Source organism: Larimichthys crocea, chromosome XVI (genome assembly GCF_000972845.2).
Source record: "Larimichthys crocea isolate SSNF chromosome XVI, L_crocea_2.0, whole genome shotgun sequence".
Taxonomy (NCBI): domain Eukaryota; kingdom Metazoa; phylum Chordata; class Actinopteri; family Sciaenidae; genus Larimichthys; species Larimichthys crocea.
This window is the reverse complement of record NC_040026.1, coordinates 18,862,032-18,881,356: the sequence shown is the minus strand read 5'-3', so window position 1 is coordinate 18,881,356 and position 19,325 is coordinate 18,862,032. Positions and strand designations below refer to the sequence as shown.

Here is a 19,325-nt window from a genome sequence, read left to right as displayed (position 1 = left end):
AAATTGTTTAACCGTACAAATGCAATCTTATCCGCAAGAAGAGGAGAAGCCCTCTTATTTCTTCTCTTAAAGACTGTTAGATCCAATAGCTTATAGCTTACAGATTTCGCCCCTTAGAAAGAATTCTCATTAGCTTCTTTATTAGTTAGTTAGTTTGTCATTCTGTCTGCACGAAAAAGTGTGTGTTGCGTGTGTGTGTGTGTGTGTGTGTTGTGCTCCTGCGAGGATCTCTCTGTCTGTACAAACCATTTTGAAAGAACTTGCTGAGCTCCGTGGAGCTTTGTTTTAAAAATGTAAATTATGGAAATAGGTTACATAAAGAGTTTTGGCAGCTCGCAGTGTGTGTGTGTGTGTGTGTGTGTGTGTGTCTTACAAGTCACTGTAATGCTCAATCAGGTTGGCATGCTAATAGGAACATTGCTAGGCACTTTTAAGTGCGCCGGGAATGCGCGAGGGACACTTCTGCTTTAATGACAGACGTTTCGGATAACGCTGCCGTCGCTCCGGTTGCAAACGCTGACAGCGAATTAGGCTGTTTCATGAGTCATATGCTAAATAAGACTGCCTAGTCTTAAGGATGCTTCTTCTGCATCTGTAAGTAAAAGTTTCAATAATTAAAATGTTTCCAGTTGTTCCAGAGGAAATGCCAGGTCAGCCGACGCTTTGCCCTGTGCTACTTTGGGAAACAACAAGATATTTTCCAGGTTTAACAGATGTTATGTAACAATAAATCTTATTAGAATCTGCAGAAAGACTTTGAACTGATGTGAAACAATAAGCAACTTTGTCTCTACACGGATCATCTCCTCCCTCCCCTTCGCTGCATGATCACTCTTTGATAACGACTGTGCCAGCGAGGGTTTCACATCGGGCTACCTTTTTTTTGTACCCGCGCCAGCAAGGATCATCAGACTGTACTTTTCAAAACGTGTAAGTTATTTTAAGCCCTCAGATAGCCGACTGGCGAGACGTGACTCTGCCAAAAAAAAACCCTCCCTTGCTTTTTAATGCCTTCTGAAACAGCGCCAGTAGCTGTGCTTCTGCTTATGATAGCCATGGAAATAGGGCAACTCGCTGCTGTCCTCACTCGACGTCAGGATGAGCACGAGGAGAACTCAAGATGTGTGAGTGCATGAAATGAATCCTCAGCAATTTCTAGTCTTGTTCTAGAAGGCTGCAGACACCCAATATGGCTCCATATTTAGCTCGTGAAAAATGTCATTATTTATTTGATATGCGAACCGTGAAGCTTCCACATAATGCTCGCACATTTAGCCAAAAATCAAACCATTCTGCCATCTTGAAATTCGTGTGAACTCGTGTATTATCTGGTAATTAGCCTTGGCGTCGTTAACCCTGATGAAACCACCCATAGTCAACACATTTTCATTCACAAGAACGGCCCAGTGGCAAGTATATGGAGGATTACACACAGGCTCATATCTTAGACTTCCCCAGCACAGTGATAATGTTGAGCTGGTGGGATCAAGTATGTTCTCCAAATTAATTGTGACAGTCCCACTTGCAGGAGGGCACAGCAGATCTCATTTATTTTCCCTGGATCAGATTTCATAAGCCAGTCCGCGGATTTAAACTGAGAGCATTTCAGCCATAAACTCATTTCTTCCAAAATTATCCTTTCTGCCACTCCAACTTAACCCCAGTTAGTCCGGGGGGTCCGTATCACCGAACTGAACTATTTGACCTCAGCGTTGGAGTGGTAGCAAAGAGAATTTCCTCTTTCAGGATCAAACAAACATAATAATAATAAAAAAAATAACAAAAATACAGAAAAAGTTTCACCTTTTTATCGACTCTATATCCGTTGACTCGTCCTCCTGCAAGTGTTTGTAGACGTGGCCAGACGCTCTCGATCCGTCGATGAGATTTGTCGTTAATTTGTGTTTTCCTCTGGAAATGGGCGGAGTCCTGAAGTACGTATTCTCCCTCCGTTGTTGGGCAGGACTGAGTGAAAGGGAACTACTCCTGTAACCAGACGGGAAAGGGAGTAAATAAGTCAACACACTACAAACAGGACTCACTAATTAAAGTCATTGTATAAAATGCATCTCGTGTCCTGTGTTCACGGCTGTAAAATGGATTGACCTCTTTGTTTTTGATGTTTGACTGGGAAAAAAGGATTATATTCCACTAATTTACCAGTAAGCAATGCAATTTACATAAACGTTAAATCATTTGTGATGGTTCAATCAAACAGAGGAAGAGAAGAAAGTGTCTACAGCCCTGGCTGTGCTTTGAGCGAAACGTCGACATCAGAATGCTACTGTAGGATTAGGAGGATTGCTGAGGCTGATGGGGACGCGACTATCTGGTCATAGACCAAAGTCCTGGGGAAAATGGAAGATTTGACCTGATTAAAAGTCACCGGTTTATCCTCTGTGGACCCTGAATAACTTCTGCGACAATCCATCGGATATTTGTCGAGATATCTCTCTTGGAAACTACACATGCCCTCATGATGGCTCTAGAGGAAAAAGTAGATCACCAAAACTTATATGATTCATCATCTGGGGACCATGAATGGCCATGAACAACTCAAACCATAGAGCTACGAAGCCTGCATGGACAAAATGCAAGTACTTCTGGAACAAGTTTTGTGTATTTGCTGAAGTCTTGTAGCTATATGCTGGTATATATTGTACACACAGGCATATTTCTTATATCCACATGAAAATGAACAGTACATATTGATATACTGCTGCCGTTAGGGATGGAAATGGCAGTTTTTAGAGGCTATGCCTGCTTCCTGCCTGGGCACATTGTTCTGTGGGCAGCGGGTGGTCGGCTTCAAAGCAGAGCCCTGCACGTCTGCAGCAATAAAGCAATGACACCAAATGTGACTGAAAGTTATTCGGCACTATATTGCAAGCTGATGTGTACATGTGAGATGATGAAATACAGGCCTAAACAGTCTGAGTTTATTTGAATACATTTCAACACTGCGTCTCTGTCTCTTGCCTGCTTTGTGATCGGTGGGTCATCTGATTATCTTAGATAAGACATATTATTACTGCTGGGTGCTTTGTACTGAAGCACCAAACACAAATCAGTGACAACATTCTCCCAGCTTGATTGACTCTTGAATAATTCGGCATTGCAGCAGCCACACATGACAAAAATAGGACATGCATGTAAGTAAGTAGAGGACCGAATTTAAATAGTAATCAAGAAAATGTCCGAACTTTAAGATTTTCCAGCTTGTCCTTAAACTGACCTGCTTCGTTCATTTTTAATTCATGCACTGAACTAAATAGTTCAGTAGATGTTTGCTTATTAATAGCTGACTGGAACATTGTACAAAATATTCAGCTACAATCATTTCTAAATGTCCGTCACATGGAACAATAAGCATGGCTAATGTTGGTTCTAGTCTTTGCCAGCATTAGCTTTTGTATTGTATAGATGTTGTAAAAACTTAATATGAATAAAGCTGAGTTATGTCAGTTTTGCGGGCTATTAGCATGCTGATTTTTTTAATTAGGATTAACAGAAAGCTGGAAAAATTAATGTTTTTTATGGGGGGGAAAAAACAGACTGTTGTAATTATTGGATGTTAAATGTTAAAGGTCTAAAACTAAAAGGCAGCTGCTAATCTCTACAATTCACCAAAAATGCACGGCCTCCCGATGTTAAATGGGTAAGCCTGGCTGTGAGAGTAATCCAGCACACTTTTTAATCGGTTCTTCTCTCTTTATGCTTTTTATTGGACGTTGCAGAAAGAGTCAGAAAAGACCGGAGGACGTCATGTGATGAAGAACAAGAGCTAGGTCTCAAACAGTATATCATATAAAGAGAGTAAACATAACTCTTCACAGAACCAGCAGGATAACCCTTTACAGCACTTCTGATGTATCTGTCTCCGGAGCATATGAAAAACTCACGCTCACCGACTCGACTTGAGCATATTGATTAGTCTATGGTACAACAGTTTCCTCATAATCCAATCATCGCAATGGAATCTTGGTGATTGATCAAATTTCACAATAGCCCAAATGAAAACAATGATTGATGATGATTATACATCGACTTGGACGGTGTTATTTCCATCACATTGTGCTGGCAGCGCAACTTGGAAATATGCTCGAGAAGAGGCAGAACAGAACGAGCTGTGCTGGTCAGTTTATTCAGAACGTATAAAATTGGAAATGATTGACTCAAAATGATTGATTTGTTCATTTTTTCCCCCCCGGTGACATGTGTGCAACAAGCACTGTGCTGCATACAAAAAAAAGTGTTAGTCTGACTATCTAGAATTTTTTATGTTTGGCACCAGGTAGCCTAAAAAATAGTTAAAAAAAAAAGTCAAATGGAAACCTTTGTGGCTGTGAAGTGAAGCTGATGCCAAAATCTGCAGTTCCTCAAACGGCCACTTGAGGCTGGTTACAGAACATGTCAATCACCATAGGCCCCCATGTTAAAATGTCCAATTTCACAACAGAAATAAACACGTTTTAAGCTGGTTTTCTTCTCTATAGCCAATTTAATTGTTCATGACAAGTACTGAGTCTGAATTTCTATTGAGGTCACCTGTTCAAATTATATACATACACAGTCGTCCCTCGCTATAACGCGGTTCACTTTTCGCGGACTCGCTGTTTCGCGGATTTTTTTAGGGTAATTTTGCATGCTTTTTTTTTTACAGCGTACTGCACAGTATGAACGCCCAATGTGTTCTGCGTCCTGATTAACTAAGGGAGTACTGTACAAAATGCGTGTAAAAAGGTGTATAAAAGTGTGTGGTTAGGGGTTTTACGGCCTTAAAACATGTATAATAACTGTAAAACTTACTTCGCGGATTTCGTTTATTGCGGGTTATTTTTAGAACGTGTCCCCCGCGATAAACGAGGGACCACTGTACATAATAAATATTATTATACAACGTGGACGCTTTGATTGACAGGTGGGTCCTGTTTGAGCACCTAGGCGTTATTCGGCTTGCCTGCAGGTCTGAGAGATATCCACGTCGACATATTCAACATGTGGTAAAAATGCAAAACATTATACCTAACGACAGCATTGTCATTGTGAGTAGCACGTTAGCATTTAGCTCAAATTCCCAAGTACAGCCTCAGACCTGTCGTATATGGTGAAAGAGCTTTTTCATACATCTTATGTCTATATTTTCAATGATTTATGTGATGCCTACAGTGTCACAATCCCAGTTTAACAGATATATTCTGCGTTCAAGCACGTGAATCAATCTGCACATGCTCGTGCAGCCATAAAGCCATGTGACGCACAGGTAACCTTTTGCAGAGATATTGATGCCATACATATTGACATGTTTTTTATGGGACATTTCTCCTGATAGCGCGCAGTGTAAGTCCAGTTTCTCAGGTCAATAGCTGAAAGCATCTCAACATCATCCATCACAGTCTAGTTCTCTCTCCCTTGCCTCCTCCTACTCTGAGAACAAGCTGAACAGATGATTGACTGTCAGCTGCCCTCCATGAAACACCTGCATGACACTGTGGAGAATAAAAAAAGCCAGGACAAGTTGGCACCCTCCCCGCAGCCACATATGACAAGCTTTTTGGAAAAAAAAAAAAAACTTTTCCTCTGTGACACAGCACTGGTCCATTAAAACAGAGAGCAACTGCCACCTCAGTGGGATTTTTCAGTAAAGTTGTCATCACAGTAAACCAGACATCTAAAAAAAACCCCTTCTGACTGTATACAGACAACCCCCCCTTATCTCTGCAAATATAGCTGCCTCTAATCATTGTACATCCCGTACTCCATGTCCTCACTACATAACAATGGGAGACTGTCTAATGCACAAAGCAACGTAATGAGACTTGAAATAAAATGTCCCTTATGCACAGCCTGTTCTCTTTAGCTTCCCATTACACACAGCAGTTGCAACACAATGCTGCTCAACGCCATCAGATTTGACTTTCATCAGCATCCTAACGTTTTTTAAGTGAACTGCCAACAATAAGTGTAATAGGTGCTATGGAAAATAAATTCTTGCACGTCGCGTGGCTGGATGTCACAAATTGTCAGTGTGCCTCCAACCAAATTATCAAAGCAAATGAAGCTTTTCTGTAAACATCCCAGCTAGGGACATCGTAGCATTGCTCTATACCCACATTCCCATGCTCTTCTGAGGATTTCAAATGGCAGCATTTGATACCGACTGCAGTGATCACAAAGGCGCGAGCACTTCTGAGATCCCTTGTAGCTAAATGCTGTTAATTTTTTGTTGAATCTTCTTGTCCTTTGAAGGATGACATGAAAAGGAAGTCTGTTCAATCGGTGTTTAAGTCTGCACATTCAGATTCACTCCTCGGAGGACGTCTCCTCTTCCCTATCAGTGTGCGAGTAGTCATTTCACAGTGCACATTTAATAACTGCGCGATTTCCTGGACATGCCGTGTAAATAAAGACATATACTTTCTCAACTATTTTGAGAGAATATCATTTTCATTTTATTAAACTAGCTACACCAATAATCCTCCAATATAATGTCTGATTCTGATCCCATTTGCACTCAGGGAAGCTTGTGTAAGACAAGGCAGTGTATCCAAGATATATATTAACATTCTCCCACTTCACAATCACCATAAATCCTTCTAACAATCATTCAAATGATCTGTTTATTATTTTGAGGTCTATATATTCTACCACATTGCAGAGATGATTAGATTTCTTACTCAGCCACCTCTTGAATCTGGACATAATCAAAGTGAAAGACAAGGAACGGTGCTGGAGATAAAAGGATTGCAAGTTTTCACCTGAAGCGTTTCCCTTTAGACGCTCTGCTGAGAAGAGGTGGGGCTGCTGCCGATGTGCCGGGCGCCACGCTGCCGCCCTTACCGGCCGATCCATGGGAACTGCAGCTCTGGGAAAAACGAAGAAGAGCAGTGCATGCATCAAGCGGCGAAACATCAGAACGTGTCCTCGTGCTATGTAAAAGTAAAAGACAGGTGTAAGCGATTACAAGTGAAGGCACAGGGTATAATATATAACACTGAGGATACTGTTTGTGCTTTAGCAGCAAGTCCCCAGACAGGTTGAGGATGTTCTCTCACTGATGTATCCCCCCCCCCTTCAGCCAGGAAGAGTCTCTTTAATTACACTTTACATTTTAAACTGCAGATTACGGAGTGGACGCTTTGTGAATAAACTCCACAGCAAACCTGCTGCGCTAAAGAATTAATCCCACACGAGATTACATTAATGGCTTCCTAAAGAATCTCACCACCCTCAATTCTTTCCTTTTTAGCCTTATCAAAATGAACACCATTATCTTACAACAGGCCCCAGAGAGGACAGAGTCCTGGCACGGCGAACCATGAATGCCCCCCCCGTGTGAAACACTGAGTCATGAGATAATTTTTGTTATTCCAGTTACAGCACCTTCCTCTTCTGCTCTTTCTGTTGCTCTGATTGTACATCATTAAAGCAATCGCATGTGACTTAGAGCTGGTTCAGGGTTCTCGTTCATGATAAGCCTCTTTTTTTATTTTTTATTTTTTCCTCCCTTACGCTCCTGACTCCCAGAGGGAGCTGTTACTGCTAGTTCCCTAGTTGTGCAAGAAAACAGGATCATTTTGGCCACCCTCTCATATACCCTGCGGGTGAAGAATGCCTCGCTTTCTGGAACAATTGCTGTAGCAAACTTTCCTGGAGGATGATATCTATGTCAGGGGATAAAATAAATAGCTTGTGGCAGACAATGGCAGACCTGCATGGCGTAACCTATTTCACTTGTTCCCTCCTATCTCACTCTCGCCTTGTTTTATGCCACTTGTGGCTAAACACAACGCAACGTGGATTTATTTCAAGGGGGAAAAATACAGGAGTCTGATGGAATAATAAAGAAATCTACATAACAAGAAGAAAGGGAAAAAGCTATGCATTTGGAGCAGCATTAATCCTCCTTGGATTACCAGGTCCTGAACTGTGCATAATGGGATATTTGACCATTCTTCATGAAGGACAATCAGTGGGCAAGCAGCACAACAAACCACCAGCAGATGTAGTTTACTGCTCAAACTGTGTCAGCTCCCTGAGCCGAGACGTGACCGCTCGCTGATGGCAAAAACACAAAATTGGCTCTGAGTAATCAGTTGTTTTAAGAGTTATTCACCGACATGCACATTAGCATAGTTTTTTGTAACTGTTGACAGCGTTATTATTTTTTAAGCCGCACTGGCCTGTCCTTTAATTAATCATAAATACATGAATACACCTACAAAAGCTTTCAAATCATCCCCACCCGCTGTCATGACACTTCATGAACAAGTGACTAAAATTCTTCCACCCAGGTTAATTCTCTGATGGCACTGCGCCCTCAAACTACCTACCTTCATGGACGTATTTTAAACATTCTATTAATATGAAAATGGAAACCAATTTATTTAAACTTTTTCAGCTGGAGTTTCAGATATTTCAATGAAACAAATATCCACTCGGATTACTTATTATTAGTCTTGTGCTCAGCTTCGTCTTCTGCAGTTATTTTTTTTTTTGTAAAAGAATCAGAAATCATATTTAAAAAGCATTCGCGGTCCAAGAATCTGTGCTTGCAAGGTGTAAGTCTTGTCTTGTAGAAAGCAGACACTGTGTCTTGGAGAACATTATGACCTCAGAGTATTGTGGAATCGACTTTGGGGTAACAGAACACAGCCTTGTGTCACACCAGAGCTTTTATTAAAATATTCTGAGGTCATATTTCTGTGGAGTTTGGTACACAAGGCTCTGCTCTGTGGCTTTTACCATTCTCTATCCCCATGAAGTATTCATGCTGTATGCTCAGCCCTAGCTCTGGCTCATTCCTGAGGGCGAATCAGTATCTTCTTAGTCTGAGGCTAGGTTAGTTAGCTACCACCACACCAGCTTCTGGCTGATGGGAATTCAGTTTTTGTGTCTCATCTTCCCAGTCTGTGTCCCCCCCCCCCTATTCCTTCATGTTGGTGCATGTCTGTTTCAGGGACACAATTTTTTTTTATCGCAAGAGAGAGGTGTTGATTCAAGTCTCAGAGGAGGTGGGTGGTGTTTTAACCATGCAATTACATTTCTATCTTTCTTTTGGTCTCCTTGCCCTTAAAAGTCCCTCGAAACGAGTCACATCATCGTATATGATTCCTAGTATTTACAGTTAAGCACAGGAGCGTGCACAATTCACATGGCCATTCAAACTGAGGATTACAGATGGAGGGAACATATGCACATGAACGTTTCCAGATGTGCAAATATATGCATATTTGCACAGATGGTGAAAAAAACCCCAACAACAACACAGATATATGTACAAATACTGCATGCACCATCACAGGTGCACACAGAAGGTGCTATATAGAGGCAGTACAGGTGGCCAGGTGCCTATTTTAAAAAAGAGGCTCGAGAATCATTGTGTAACAATGATGTCAGCATATACTGTGTTACTCAGCATGCCTTGAGGGGAAATGAGTTCAGGGAGTTGACATATTTTTTGAGGGAGGTTAAAGACACCGGAGTGGTGCATGAGTTCATCATAGACACAGTATGGGAGACACTAATCAGAATGGACTTTAGCTCCATCCTCCTCCCCTCTGCACCTGCCTCGACAGAGCCAGCCTTTTTGTTTCCAGCTCACCGCCCTCATCCTCCACCTCACCGCCTCAGATGCGCACAGTGGAAGCCGCCGTGCTCCGATGCCAGGCAGTTATGCAGCGTACACCGAAATGTTTGGAGCCTCTTTTTCTCGGAACATTCTGCTCTTTCTTGTGGGCTATTTTATTTTAGTTTTTTTGCCGTTTTGTCAGCCTAACTACTCCTTTAAAAAGAAAAAAAGAACCCAGTGAACTCGCAGGACTGCACCACCCACAGCACACGTCGTCCGTCTCCCTAAGATGGTTGCAAGCTGAGGGAGTGGGTGGAGGGAAGAAGTGGTCTTGGTTTGCGGTGTCAAATCTGTGGAAAAGGTTTCACCTGTTCATCTTTCCTTGGTCTTTACAGCTCATGGCCCCCCTCCTGTCTGCTCATAGACAGAGATCTTTCACATCCCACCTTAAGCTTCCTTCACACTGTTCTATTAAAGCTTGCCTTTCTGTGTTTGTTGTTGTGTTTATTTTTGTCCTCCCCTTCCCTCTTGATTTCCTCCCTGTGTCCAGCTCTGAGAGCATTTTGTGGCCAGATCCAGGACTCCACTACATCCTGAGCACTCATACGTTCCTGTCACCACATTCTCACAGTCATGGTGTTAATATAATGGCCTTCTGTTGTGCTCTGGGACAACATGCCTGCATCTGACTGGCTTCCAATGTGCTGAGGCTGTTTTTTTTTTCCATTGAGTCATACTTTGTGCACCAGTGAAATCACGTGCATATATGAAATCCTTCATTTATTTAATTAATACAGCCTCCTAACAGCTGCAGCGTTAAATGCGTCAAATGTTGTACAACTTCTTAGCTGTCAACCGCTCAAAGCAATAATTTCCAAAGACAAAAAAAAAGAAGCTTTCAGATCGTGCCAACTGCAGTTCCGTGGGTGGGGCTTGCTGGAGGGGTGTTTGTTTCAGCGTGTGACACTAGACACTGATGCATTATTAAAGAGCCTCGGTGCAGGCTACATTTGGCAGTGTGCTAACACAGGAATGACAGAACAAGGCTGGAGCTGAATGAGGAATTTTTTTTTTTTTAAAGCGACGACAAACACGAGCGGCGTCTAAAACAAACCTTATGGAACAGGTGCGCCGCCCCTCTTGTTTGTCATGAGCAAAAAATGCGCTCGCTCACTGTCTGCGCGCATGCATATTTAACGAGGATCAACCATTTTCAACCTCGAGATGGAAAAAAGAGCACATGTAAGCGATGGGTATCACTTCCTCAAACAATGCTAGAGAGCTGCATGCTGGATAAATCAAAAAGTAATGATATCCTAACCATTTTTATAACACCAGACAATGACGGTGCGTTCAGGGGAAGTGCAAGTGAATCTTGGGATTCTTTGCAGCCATATCAGTAGTGTCTACATCTGAATGCCTGGGCCAGCACTCTCTCCTGCAGTGTCACGGTGGCTTGTAATTCATTTTTAAGCTGCTATTTTGATTGATTGATTGATTGATTGATTGATTGATTGTTGATGTTGTATCCTTTTTTTGTTCTTCTTTCCTTTGGCTACCAGACCCTGTCCTGTCTACCCCTCCCCCACTTGTCATATTACATGTATTATATGTATGGACAGACTGGTTTACAATTTCGTTGAACTGTACTTGTACTGTTGCAATGACAAATAAAGCCCTCAATCAATCAATCAATCAGTGTCACGGTGGCTTGTAATTCATTTTTAAGCTGCTATTTTCTGTTATGTCACGTCATGTCATGTCATCTCTTTTGTGGTTGTTGTTGTTTCTTCTCCAAAATGTTTTGGTGTTTCTCCAATAATCGATCATTTAAACGCAACATTTTGTTTTTTCTTTTCATTTCCCGAGCGTCCCATTTTGCGCCAACTTCACAATCCTGCTGCAGCTGCTCCAAAGTTCTGCTCCAAAAATCCAAAAAATAAATACACAAAATAAAAGCCACAAAACCCCAGAGTTCCAGTTGCAAAATCTGAATTTTCACTCCAGCAAGTGAATACTGTTTTTTTTTGGCAAAATACCATTTCAATTGATTTGTCTGCTGCACAGTATTGTTGCTGTGCTTGCATGGTGAGTTCAGAGTCCGTGACATGCAACAGATTAGAATTTCCAATCTGCACTTTGTCACGGGAATCTGTCACTGTGAACATGACAAGCAGATTTTTTTCCTTGATACCGCGTGATGCATCTATTCCAAACTATAATTCCCTCCGCCGCCTTTCAGCCCATGTCAAATACGAACGTGAACAAAAAGCTTCAGCCAGCAGAGAGATTATTATGATGTGCATCATATATCATCCTGTCAAGCGCAGTTTTTAGAGAACTACTATTCATATTAAGATGAAATTGATTTTGATGATGATGAAAAAAAAAAGACTGGATATAAATCAGTAATAGATTTAAGACTTACCTTTTGGAGTTGAAGGCTGTACTGAAGTCTGGGAGTAGACTTGGACATCAGGCCCGAGGCGTTGACGCTGCAGTCCCTCAGGCTGCGGCTATCAGAGAAATGAGCTTGCAGTTTTTCCCTGTGTCTTCTGTGGAGGAGAGAAAGAGATGGGTGCTATATTACGGCAAGAATATCCAGATCAGGAGACAGTTTGCTGACAATACAGACTGTAATTACAAAAAAAATAAAAATAAAGAATAAAACTGGCAGAAACAGGCCACAACTTAAAAAAAAAGAAAAGAAACATGAGCATGGTGGTATACTTCATTATGAAGGCTCTACTTGCTGTGGTCAGGGTGTTTCCCGTCTTCTCTCTAATGATAGCACACTGTGTTTTTTTTTTTTAGTCCATTCATTGATTTCTGTGACCCACTTGGCCAGCTCTTTATAAACACATGTAACAGCAAGGTAGGTGATCATATTTATTGACCTGTTATTATCCTTTAATCCTGACATTTTGCTGTATGTGTGCAAAAGCAGGCACGTACGTCACGGTCTGTTTCAGGGAAGGAGTTCACATTCACAACTATTCACCGTAGACAGTTCTGTATATGGAAAATGTGACAACGAACGAATCTATGTCATTTATGACTTTTGATTTGTCCGCGAGATCTGACAACATTTGTCAAACGCCGCAGACGCACGAGCGCCTTGAAAGGTCAAAGTGACAAATCGAGCAGTAGTCAATTTGCCACTCAAATGTGGGAATTTTTTTATTTAATAATTTTTTTTCCCGGAGCTGTAACAGAAGGTTTGATGGAGGTGAAGGAACACTCAAGAACTGGCCACAGAAATAGCGTCAGGAGAGAAGATATCTTGCACAAGTGAAAATTTAATCAAGGTAATGTGCCGTGAAACGTCCATTACATGCCTCTGTGATAATATTCTGGGAATGGAAAGAAGGGCAGAGATTTTCCAGAAATACCTCCAGAGAGACTCCGGAGTTTGGATTCTTACTTCACAGAGGACAATGTCTGGTTGGTAAAATGTTTTAATGTATAGATAATGTGCTCCATGTATAATCGAAGACTATGAAGTGGATATGTCGCTCTGACAGGGCCGGGTAGGTGTTGATTTATACATGTGAGAGCAGACTTTTAAGTTTCCCTGCTTCATAAATATCTTACATTTTTTTGTCACCTACCACAGTCCAATCGCTTCCAATCGGTCCGAACTTTACCGTTAAAAAAAACCAACCTATAATGTGTGGAAGAAAAATAAAATGGCATCTTTTAGCTATGCTAAATATAAAACATTAGAGTGTTCCCTTCATTTTGGATTAAACTTTGATTGGATTAAAAATTAATTGATGCTTAAGACTTTGGGATTAAATGTTTAATTCACCATTAAATTTTCATTTTGAAATACTAGCTTGCTTAATTCTCTCTGCAGCTGAAGCCCGTTTAATGTTTCCTGAGTAAAAGTTTAAAATCAAGACGCAAATGACTCAAGGTGTTCGAGAACAACAAGCTGACCAAGTGATGTTATGAAGACAACATCGCCGGATGCTCCGGAAAATGAATTAACCAAACGACTAACAACTCAAAGAGCAGTACGTAACGATGACAACTGTGAAATTTACAATAACTGGTGTGTTTTAATTCAGATGTGCTGAATTATATAAGCCTTCTATATCACACTGTACAATATGGGACAGTACTCACTGCTCAATAAAGTTAATTTCATAGTCCAGTCCATGATAATCACACTGCTGGTAGATATTTGGCTTCCATATCCTGCCTAATTACTCAATTTTATAACCACATTTAATTAAACAGGCTTGTGTTAAGACGTATAACTAACTCCCTTATCTCTAACTCCTCTGTAGAAACTTCGGTGCTGGTTAATCTTCTCTGTGACGGGACCGCGAAGAACAAATGAAATGTTTAGGTCTTTTATGGAAGAGCTGGATAAATCTTGAGTATTCGCAGGAAGAAGCGATCGATCTAAGCGCTCCTGTCAAACAACATTTGGTGGTGTAGAGATTCAATTTACCGGAAGGAGTCTGGGTTTGGATCATTTCTGGTACGTTAATTCTACCGTTGTGCCAGGACTCTTTGGTCACGCTGACCGATTCACGCTACCATAGTGAAAATAAAACGTACTTTTGTTTATCCAGACTGATTCAATCAACACAACCTACATTAACCCACCCCATCTGCTACACCCTGCCATTACTTTGCTTTGTCTACATTCCTTTCCTTTCTTCTTCCCTGCAGTTAGTAATTGACTTTGGCGGTCTGCTTTCATGCTGTCGGGTACCCTCTTATTCAGTCACACATTATGCACTTGCACGCTTTAGGGTCTAATGATTTTTATCTGTGCACAAGCATTTTGTGAAACACCTGCTCGCTAAAACAACTTTATAAATAAATCTTACATGAGTATCTGTCCCAAAAGCGTCCTGCACAATTCAGATTTGACGCCCTGCTAAAACATCCTCTCACTGACTCACACTTAGAATTTCATTGGGCACCACGCCATGATAGTAAAGTGCTCTTTCTGCACAGCCGGGGGCATACTCTACTAATGTGGTGCTGGCTGGCATCACTCACTTGTTGCGGCGGTAGAGAGCCATACATGCCACTCCAAGAAGACAGATCCCTGAGGCGATGCTGAAGATGGACAGCACCTGCCTCTGGTAGGTGTCACCACTCTCTGCGGAGGAGAGAATACAGTCGAGGCCATTGAATTTATACTGTGACACAAAAAAGATATGGGTTATGGCTATGATTGAGCAGGGAGGAAGACATGTATCACGGATTAACGTGCCAAACTCACACAAACAGCAGATGGACACACACACACACACACACAGACATCCACCCACAATGTAAATTAGCATAAAGCGACCAATGCCGCTGTCAGTAAATGTCAGCGTTTGAGCATGGGAGAGGGACACGGCAGGGCTCAGTGACATGTGCTAACTGAAGTGTGATAATCATTTCATTCAGACGAACCCAGCAGGCACCACCGACGGACTCTCTGCACAGCGGTGGCCACAATGAGTGTGTGCGTACATGTACTTGCATGTGTGTGTGTGTGTGTCAGCATTCAGAGAATGATGGCGACAGGGAGTTAGCAGCAAATGTATGTTTCCCGGAGCTTCTTGTCAGACCCCTGCACATCAGCAGCAGCAGCAGAGAGAGACTCCTCCGTCCACCAATTCATGACCTTGAACCCAACCTCCTGTGACACTCATTCCTGTGACAATCACTCAAAAACAATAAACCGCTTCTGTTTCTCGCCACCTTGACAGCTGTGGGGTAAAGTGCAAAAAAACATCACAGCAACCCCGTTCATGACCTTTTGAGGGCTTGTCTGCGACTTTTGATGCTGTCAGCAGGGAACTGTCCTGGGAGGTCTTCTTCATCTGTGCTTGTCTTCGCAGGTTTATCAACTCACTATTCTGTTTTAAGGGTAGGTGACTGTTGGAGAGCTTCTTGTGTTCAAAGCCTAGACGTGAGTGCAGCCAAGCAGTCCGTTTGCACCGTTCCCCTCCATTTTTCTTCCTCTGCCTTACATCAGTGCTGCATCAACACATTTGATAGGATAGTATGGTATAGTTCAAACTGGAGGGAAACCTTTTTAATATGAGAACGCTCCTGGCAAAATATAAAGATAACATCAGAGCACAGCCTGGGGGTGAAAATATGTGGATATATATATATACTGTATACTTATATATATTTTATATTTATATATCAAAGGTCTAAACTGCCCACTCAGCTCCTGTGAAAAGGAGTGGATTTAAATCAAAGTCCACAGAAATGCTGCAGGGGTGACACACTATTGCAATAATAAATACTGGCAATATTGCATCAATATTACAATCTGACATCACATTTACACGTTACATTACATTTTTAAATTGTATTTACTGGCATTTTATAGAATATTAGAAACACACACATTATAGTCTGACTGACTTATTCTTCTTTTATATATTCATGGGTATTATACATTGGATAATATCCGAATATATGCACATATATTTATTTTTTTTATGTCTAGGAACCATCTGACGTGATTATAAAAAAGTTTTTGGGGGGAGTATATTTTACAAGAGAAAACTAAACTCTATAAGAAAAAAATAAAGTAACTTTAAACATAAGATATGAGCCAATTTCAGACAGTAATCCTCACAGGAAATTAAATCTAAATCTATAAATATTTAACTTAAGCAAAACACATAAACAGGAATTAGGAGAAAAATGGTGGTAAAATTGTACACAACGCAGCTCATGAACATTTCCTGCTGCTTTAGTATACTAAAACTCCTTCTGGAAACATATGGTGATATATTAATTATTAAAAGCCAATATGGCGGATAATATCAGCCCAGAGTCACATTTGTCAAGCTCTTTTGTCTACTGTAGAGCAGTAGAAGTCACATATTTGACTCGAGTGTTATAATACTAGACGACTGTCAGCAAGTTCTTCACTTGCAGATTCTTGACCGACCCTGTAATTTGTCACCGGCACAGCAGTGAATTCCTTCAAGCTGCACTTTACAAATGAACAACAGATGTAATGTTTCACTTGTATATCTGTGAATCTGCCAACCCTCTGGCCTTTTACCACCAGTGAAATGACCTCTCTAATGGTTGAATGTTTGAAATGTTTGGGGAATATCTTCGCTTTGCTGCTGCTGCATCATCGGGGCTCATGTGGAGCACCACCTGAGACAAGCCTGTACCACTTTGGGATAGATAGCTTTTCCAAAACGTGAACATAAAAAACTGCTGTCTGCAGAGCTCTGCTGAATGGCTGCAAGGAAAAAAAACCCAACATGCAGTCTGTACATAAAACCATTACGGGCCTTTCATGCCTGATGCCTACGAGGCATTCACGAAAATTAGATGCAAGAGCATTGTGGAAACAGTTCAAACTGAACAGCTTCAGCTACACTGCATAAGCCATGTCATGTTGACACAAGAACAACACAATCCCATATGGGCAGCTCTGCCATAGCAACCACTTTACAGATGACTGGGAAGTAACGCTGTAATGAAAACCATTGCTAAGTATCCATGACAAAATGAGGTATTCAGCCTGAAATACATCAGGACAAACTTGTGGAGACACACAGCGGCTCCAGCTACCGGGGGCCAGAGAATACAAAAATATCAGAAGATCATATTTAGAGCACTGAATCCCACTTCAAACAGAGCTTTGTTGCATCCTGACTGACTGTCTCAGACTCCGACTGCCACATATCGGACTTATATAACGGCTATGAGAAGAGACAAGCAGAAGAGGAAGTCATAATGGGAGCTAGAATGCACTGTGCTTACCTCAGAGCCAATCTCTCCCCCCTCCAAAAAAAACTATCTGGGTTTCTGTCTGTCTGTCATCTGTCCGGCTATCAATCGATCAATCCTGTTCTCATTCTCTCTTAATACATCCGCCCACCTGCAGGAGCATTCTCAACTAATTTAGTCCCCCAGATTAAAATCACTGAAGTGAGGAATGCTTGTGTGTGCAGGGCGGGCTCCTCTTTTTTCACAGCATCCCTTCTATGTCCTGGAGCAAGTGTGTGACGTGATGGCAGTGTGTGTGTGAAGCCATGTTAATGGAAAAAACTTCACAGCATGCAGTGTTGGTTTTTATGTATGCACAAAACGGAGCCAGAGAGTGAAGAAAAGACGGCAGAGTGAGTGTGTGTGTGTGTGTGCACAGGGGGGGTGAGATTGTATATTCCCTCTGGACAAAGAACAGAGTGTCATTATTAAGAGGGCTAGATAATGCAGTTTTTAAAGATCTGTTAACCACCTGGAAGGTGATAAGGTGCCTAAAGTGAATTTCAAGGAGGTTTATATTGTATTTTCATTGAGGCCTTATTACATTGGTAGACCTTTCAGAGGAAATACATCTTTTTACACATTATATAATGTGGAGTTTCAGAAATTGAAACTGCAAAGTAGACACACATTCACGTCTGAACTATCTGTCTTCATTGCTCTCATCCTCATTACAACAACTCCCGTCTAACAGTATACTGTTCTTCATGCAGACAGAATACACCTAATTCACCACCACTGTGTTTCCATGGAGACTGGCCCACATTAATTTTCCAAGGTGAGTGGCCTTGTTGTGCCGGATTGTGCGTTTCTTTCTATGTACTGTTTCACAGACGTAGAGGGACATGAAAGACTGAACGCTGCGCACGCAAGTCAATGGAAAGATGTCTTACCCATGAACTCGATCCCAAGTTCATCCGCTGCTCCATTCAAGATGGGAGAGCATGAGGAAAGGGAGGGAGGGGAGTGGGCAAACAGAGAGAGAGAGAGAGGGAGAGAGAAAAGAGGATATAACATTTACAACATGATGTGCCTCTATCTTACTCAGAAGCCACCTTAGGGAGACAGACATGCCGCAACCAGACCATAAAGTTGGGTTTGATGGCTTTCTCTGACATGGCTCTCCCTTGTGCACCAGGTAATGAGCGAGCCAGCCAGCCAGCCCTCGATGCTCGGTATGCTTTTCTGAACTCACTTTTCCTGAATTCACACAGCCCTCTGTGTCTTTGAATAAAGAAGGAAAAACAACAAAGATATGAAGGCTGAGAGGATTAGAGGAAGGATCATGAAAATAAAAGTTGAAAAAAAAAAAAATCATATGCCTTTGTGTCACTGATGTTGCTTTGCACAGGTCTTTTATATTGATTTCAGCCTGTGGCATTGCAGTAATTGTTCTCCTCTGTCTCCGAGCATAGCTTTTCAATATTCACAAGGCGGTCACTTTAAGATGTGCCACGTGCAAGCGCGCACACATTGACATACAGTATGCTATACATGTCTGTATGTCTATGTGTGTCTCTCACACATGCACACTTTGACATACTCTTTCTTTCTCTCTCTCATGCACATGCACACGCACACACACACACACACACACAGCTTTTCTTCATGCAGTTAAGTTAAGTCTTTTCTCCCCAATCCCTGTGCTGGAGATAAAAAGGAGCACTCGTGTTTCTTCCATCCTGACAGTGCCCCTTTTTCATGTCACTGTAATGTAATCTCATTTAAATTAAAATGAAACCCTCACTAGTAATTGCTTTTCTGACAGAGGTGGTCTGATTTTTTAAATAGAATGCGACTTGCCAAGCTCCTGACAGATTATGCGGTGGGCAGTCTCACAAAAAAAAAAAAAAATAGAAAAGAAAACATCTGTTCCTGGATGCGTTTTGATTGCACCATGGGAAAAAACTGTCAATCCTGTAGTTTTTTTTATAAGCTTGAGGAAAAATACCCCAGAGAGTTGGAGTGAGATTGAGATAGGCAA

General features: G+C 41.6%; 1 protein-coding gene across 2 annotated transcripts in view; it reads right to left on the bottom strand.

The window, feature by feature from the left end:
• Positions 1-19,325, bottom strand: part of nrg3b (neuregulin 3b) — a 176,892-nt gene that overhangs the window by 2,463 nt on the left and 155,104 nt on the right. The window contains exons 4-8 of one of the 2 annotated variants that reach the window (XM_027289381.1): positions 18,235-18,261; positions 14,594-14,696; positions 12,000-12,126; positions 6,759-6,865; positions 1,804-1,986 (exon numbers count right to left, since the gene is read on the bottom strand). In XM_027289381.1, the coding sequence (XP_027145182.1) occupies positions 1,804-1,986; positions 6,759-6,865; positions 12,000-12,126; positions 14,594-14,696; positions 18,235-18,261 (547 nt within the window). The remainder of the gene's footprint in view (positions 1-1,803; positions 1,987-6,758; positions 6,866-11,999; positions 12,127-14,593; positions 14,697-18,234; positions 18,262-19,325) is intronic. The other variant, XM_027289382.1, reaches the window with a different exon arrangement.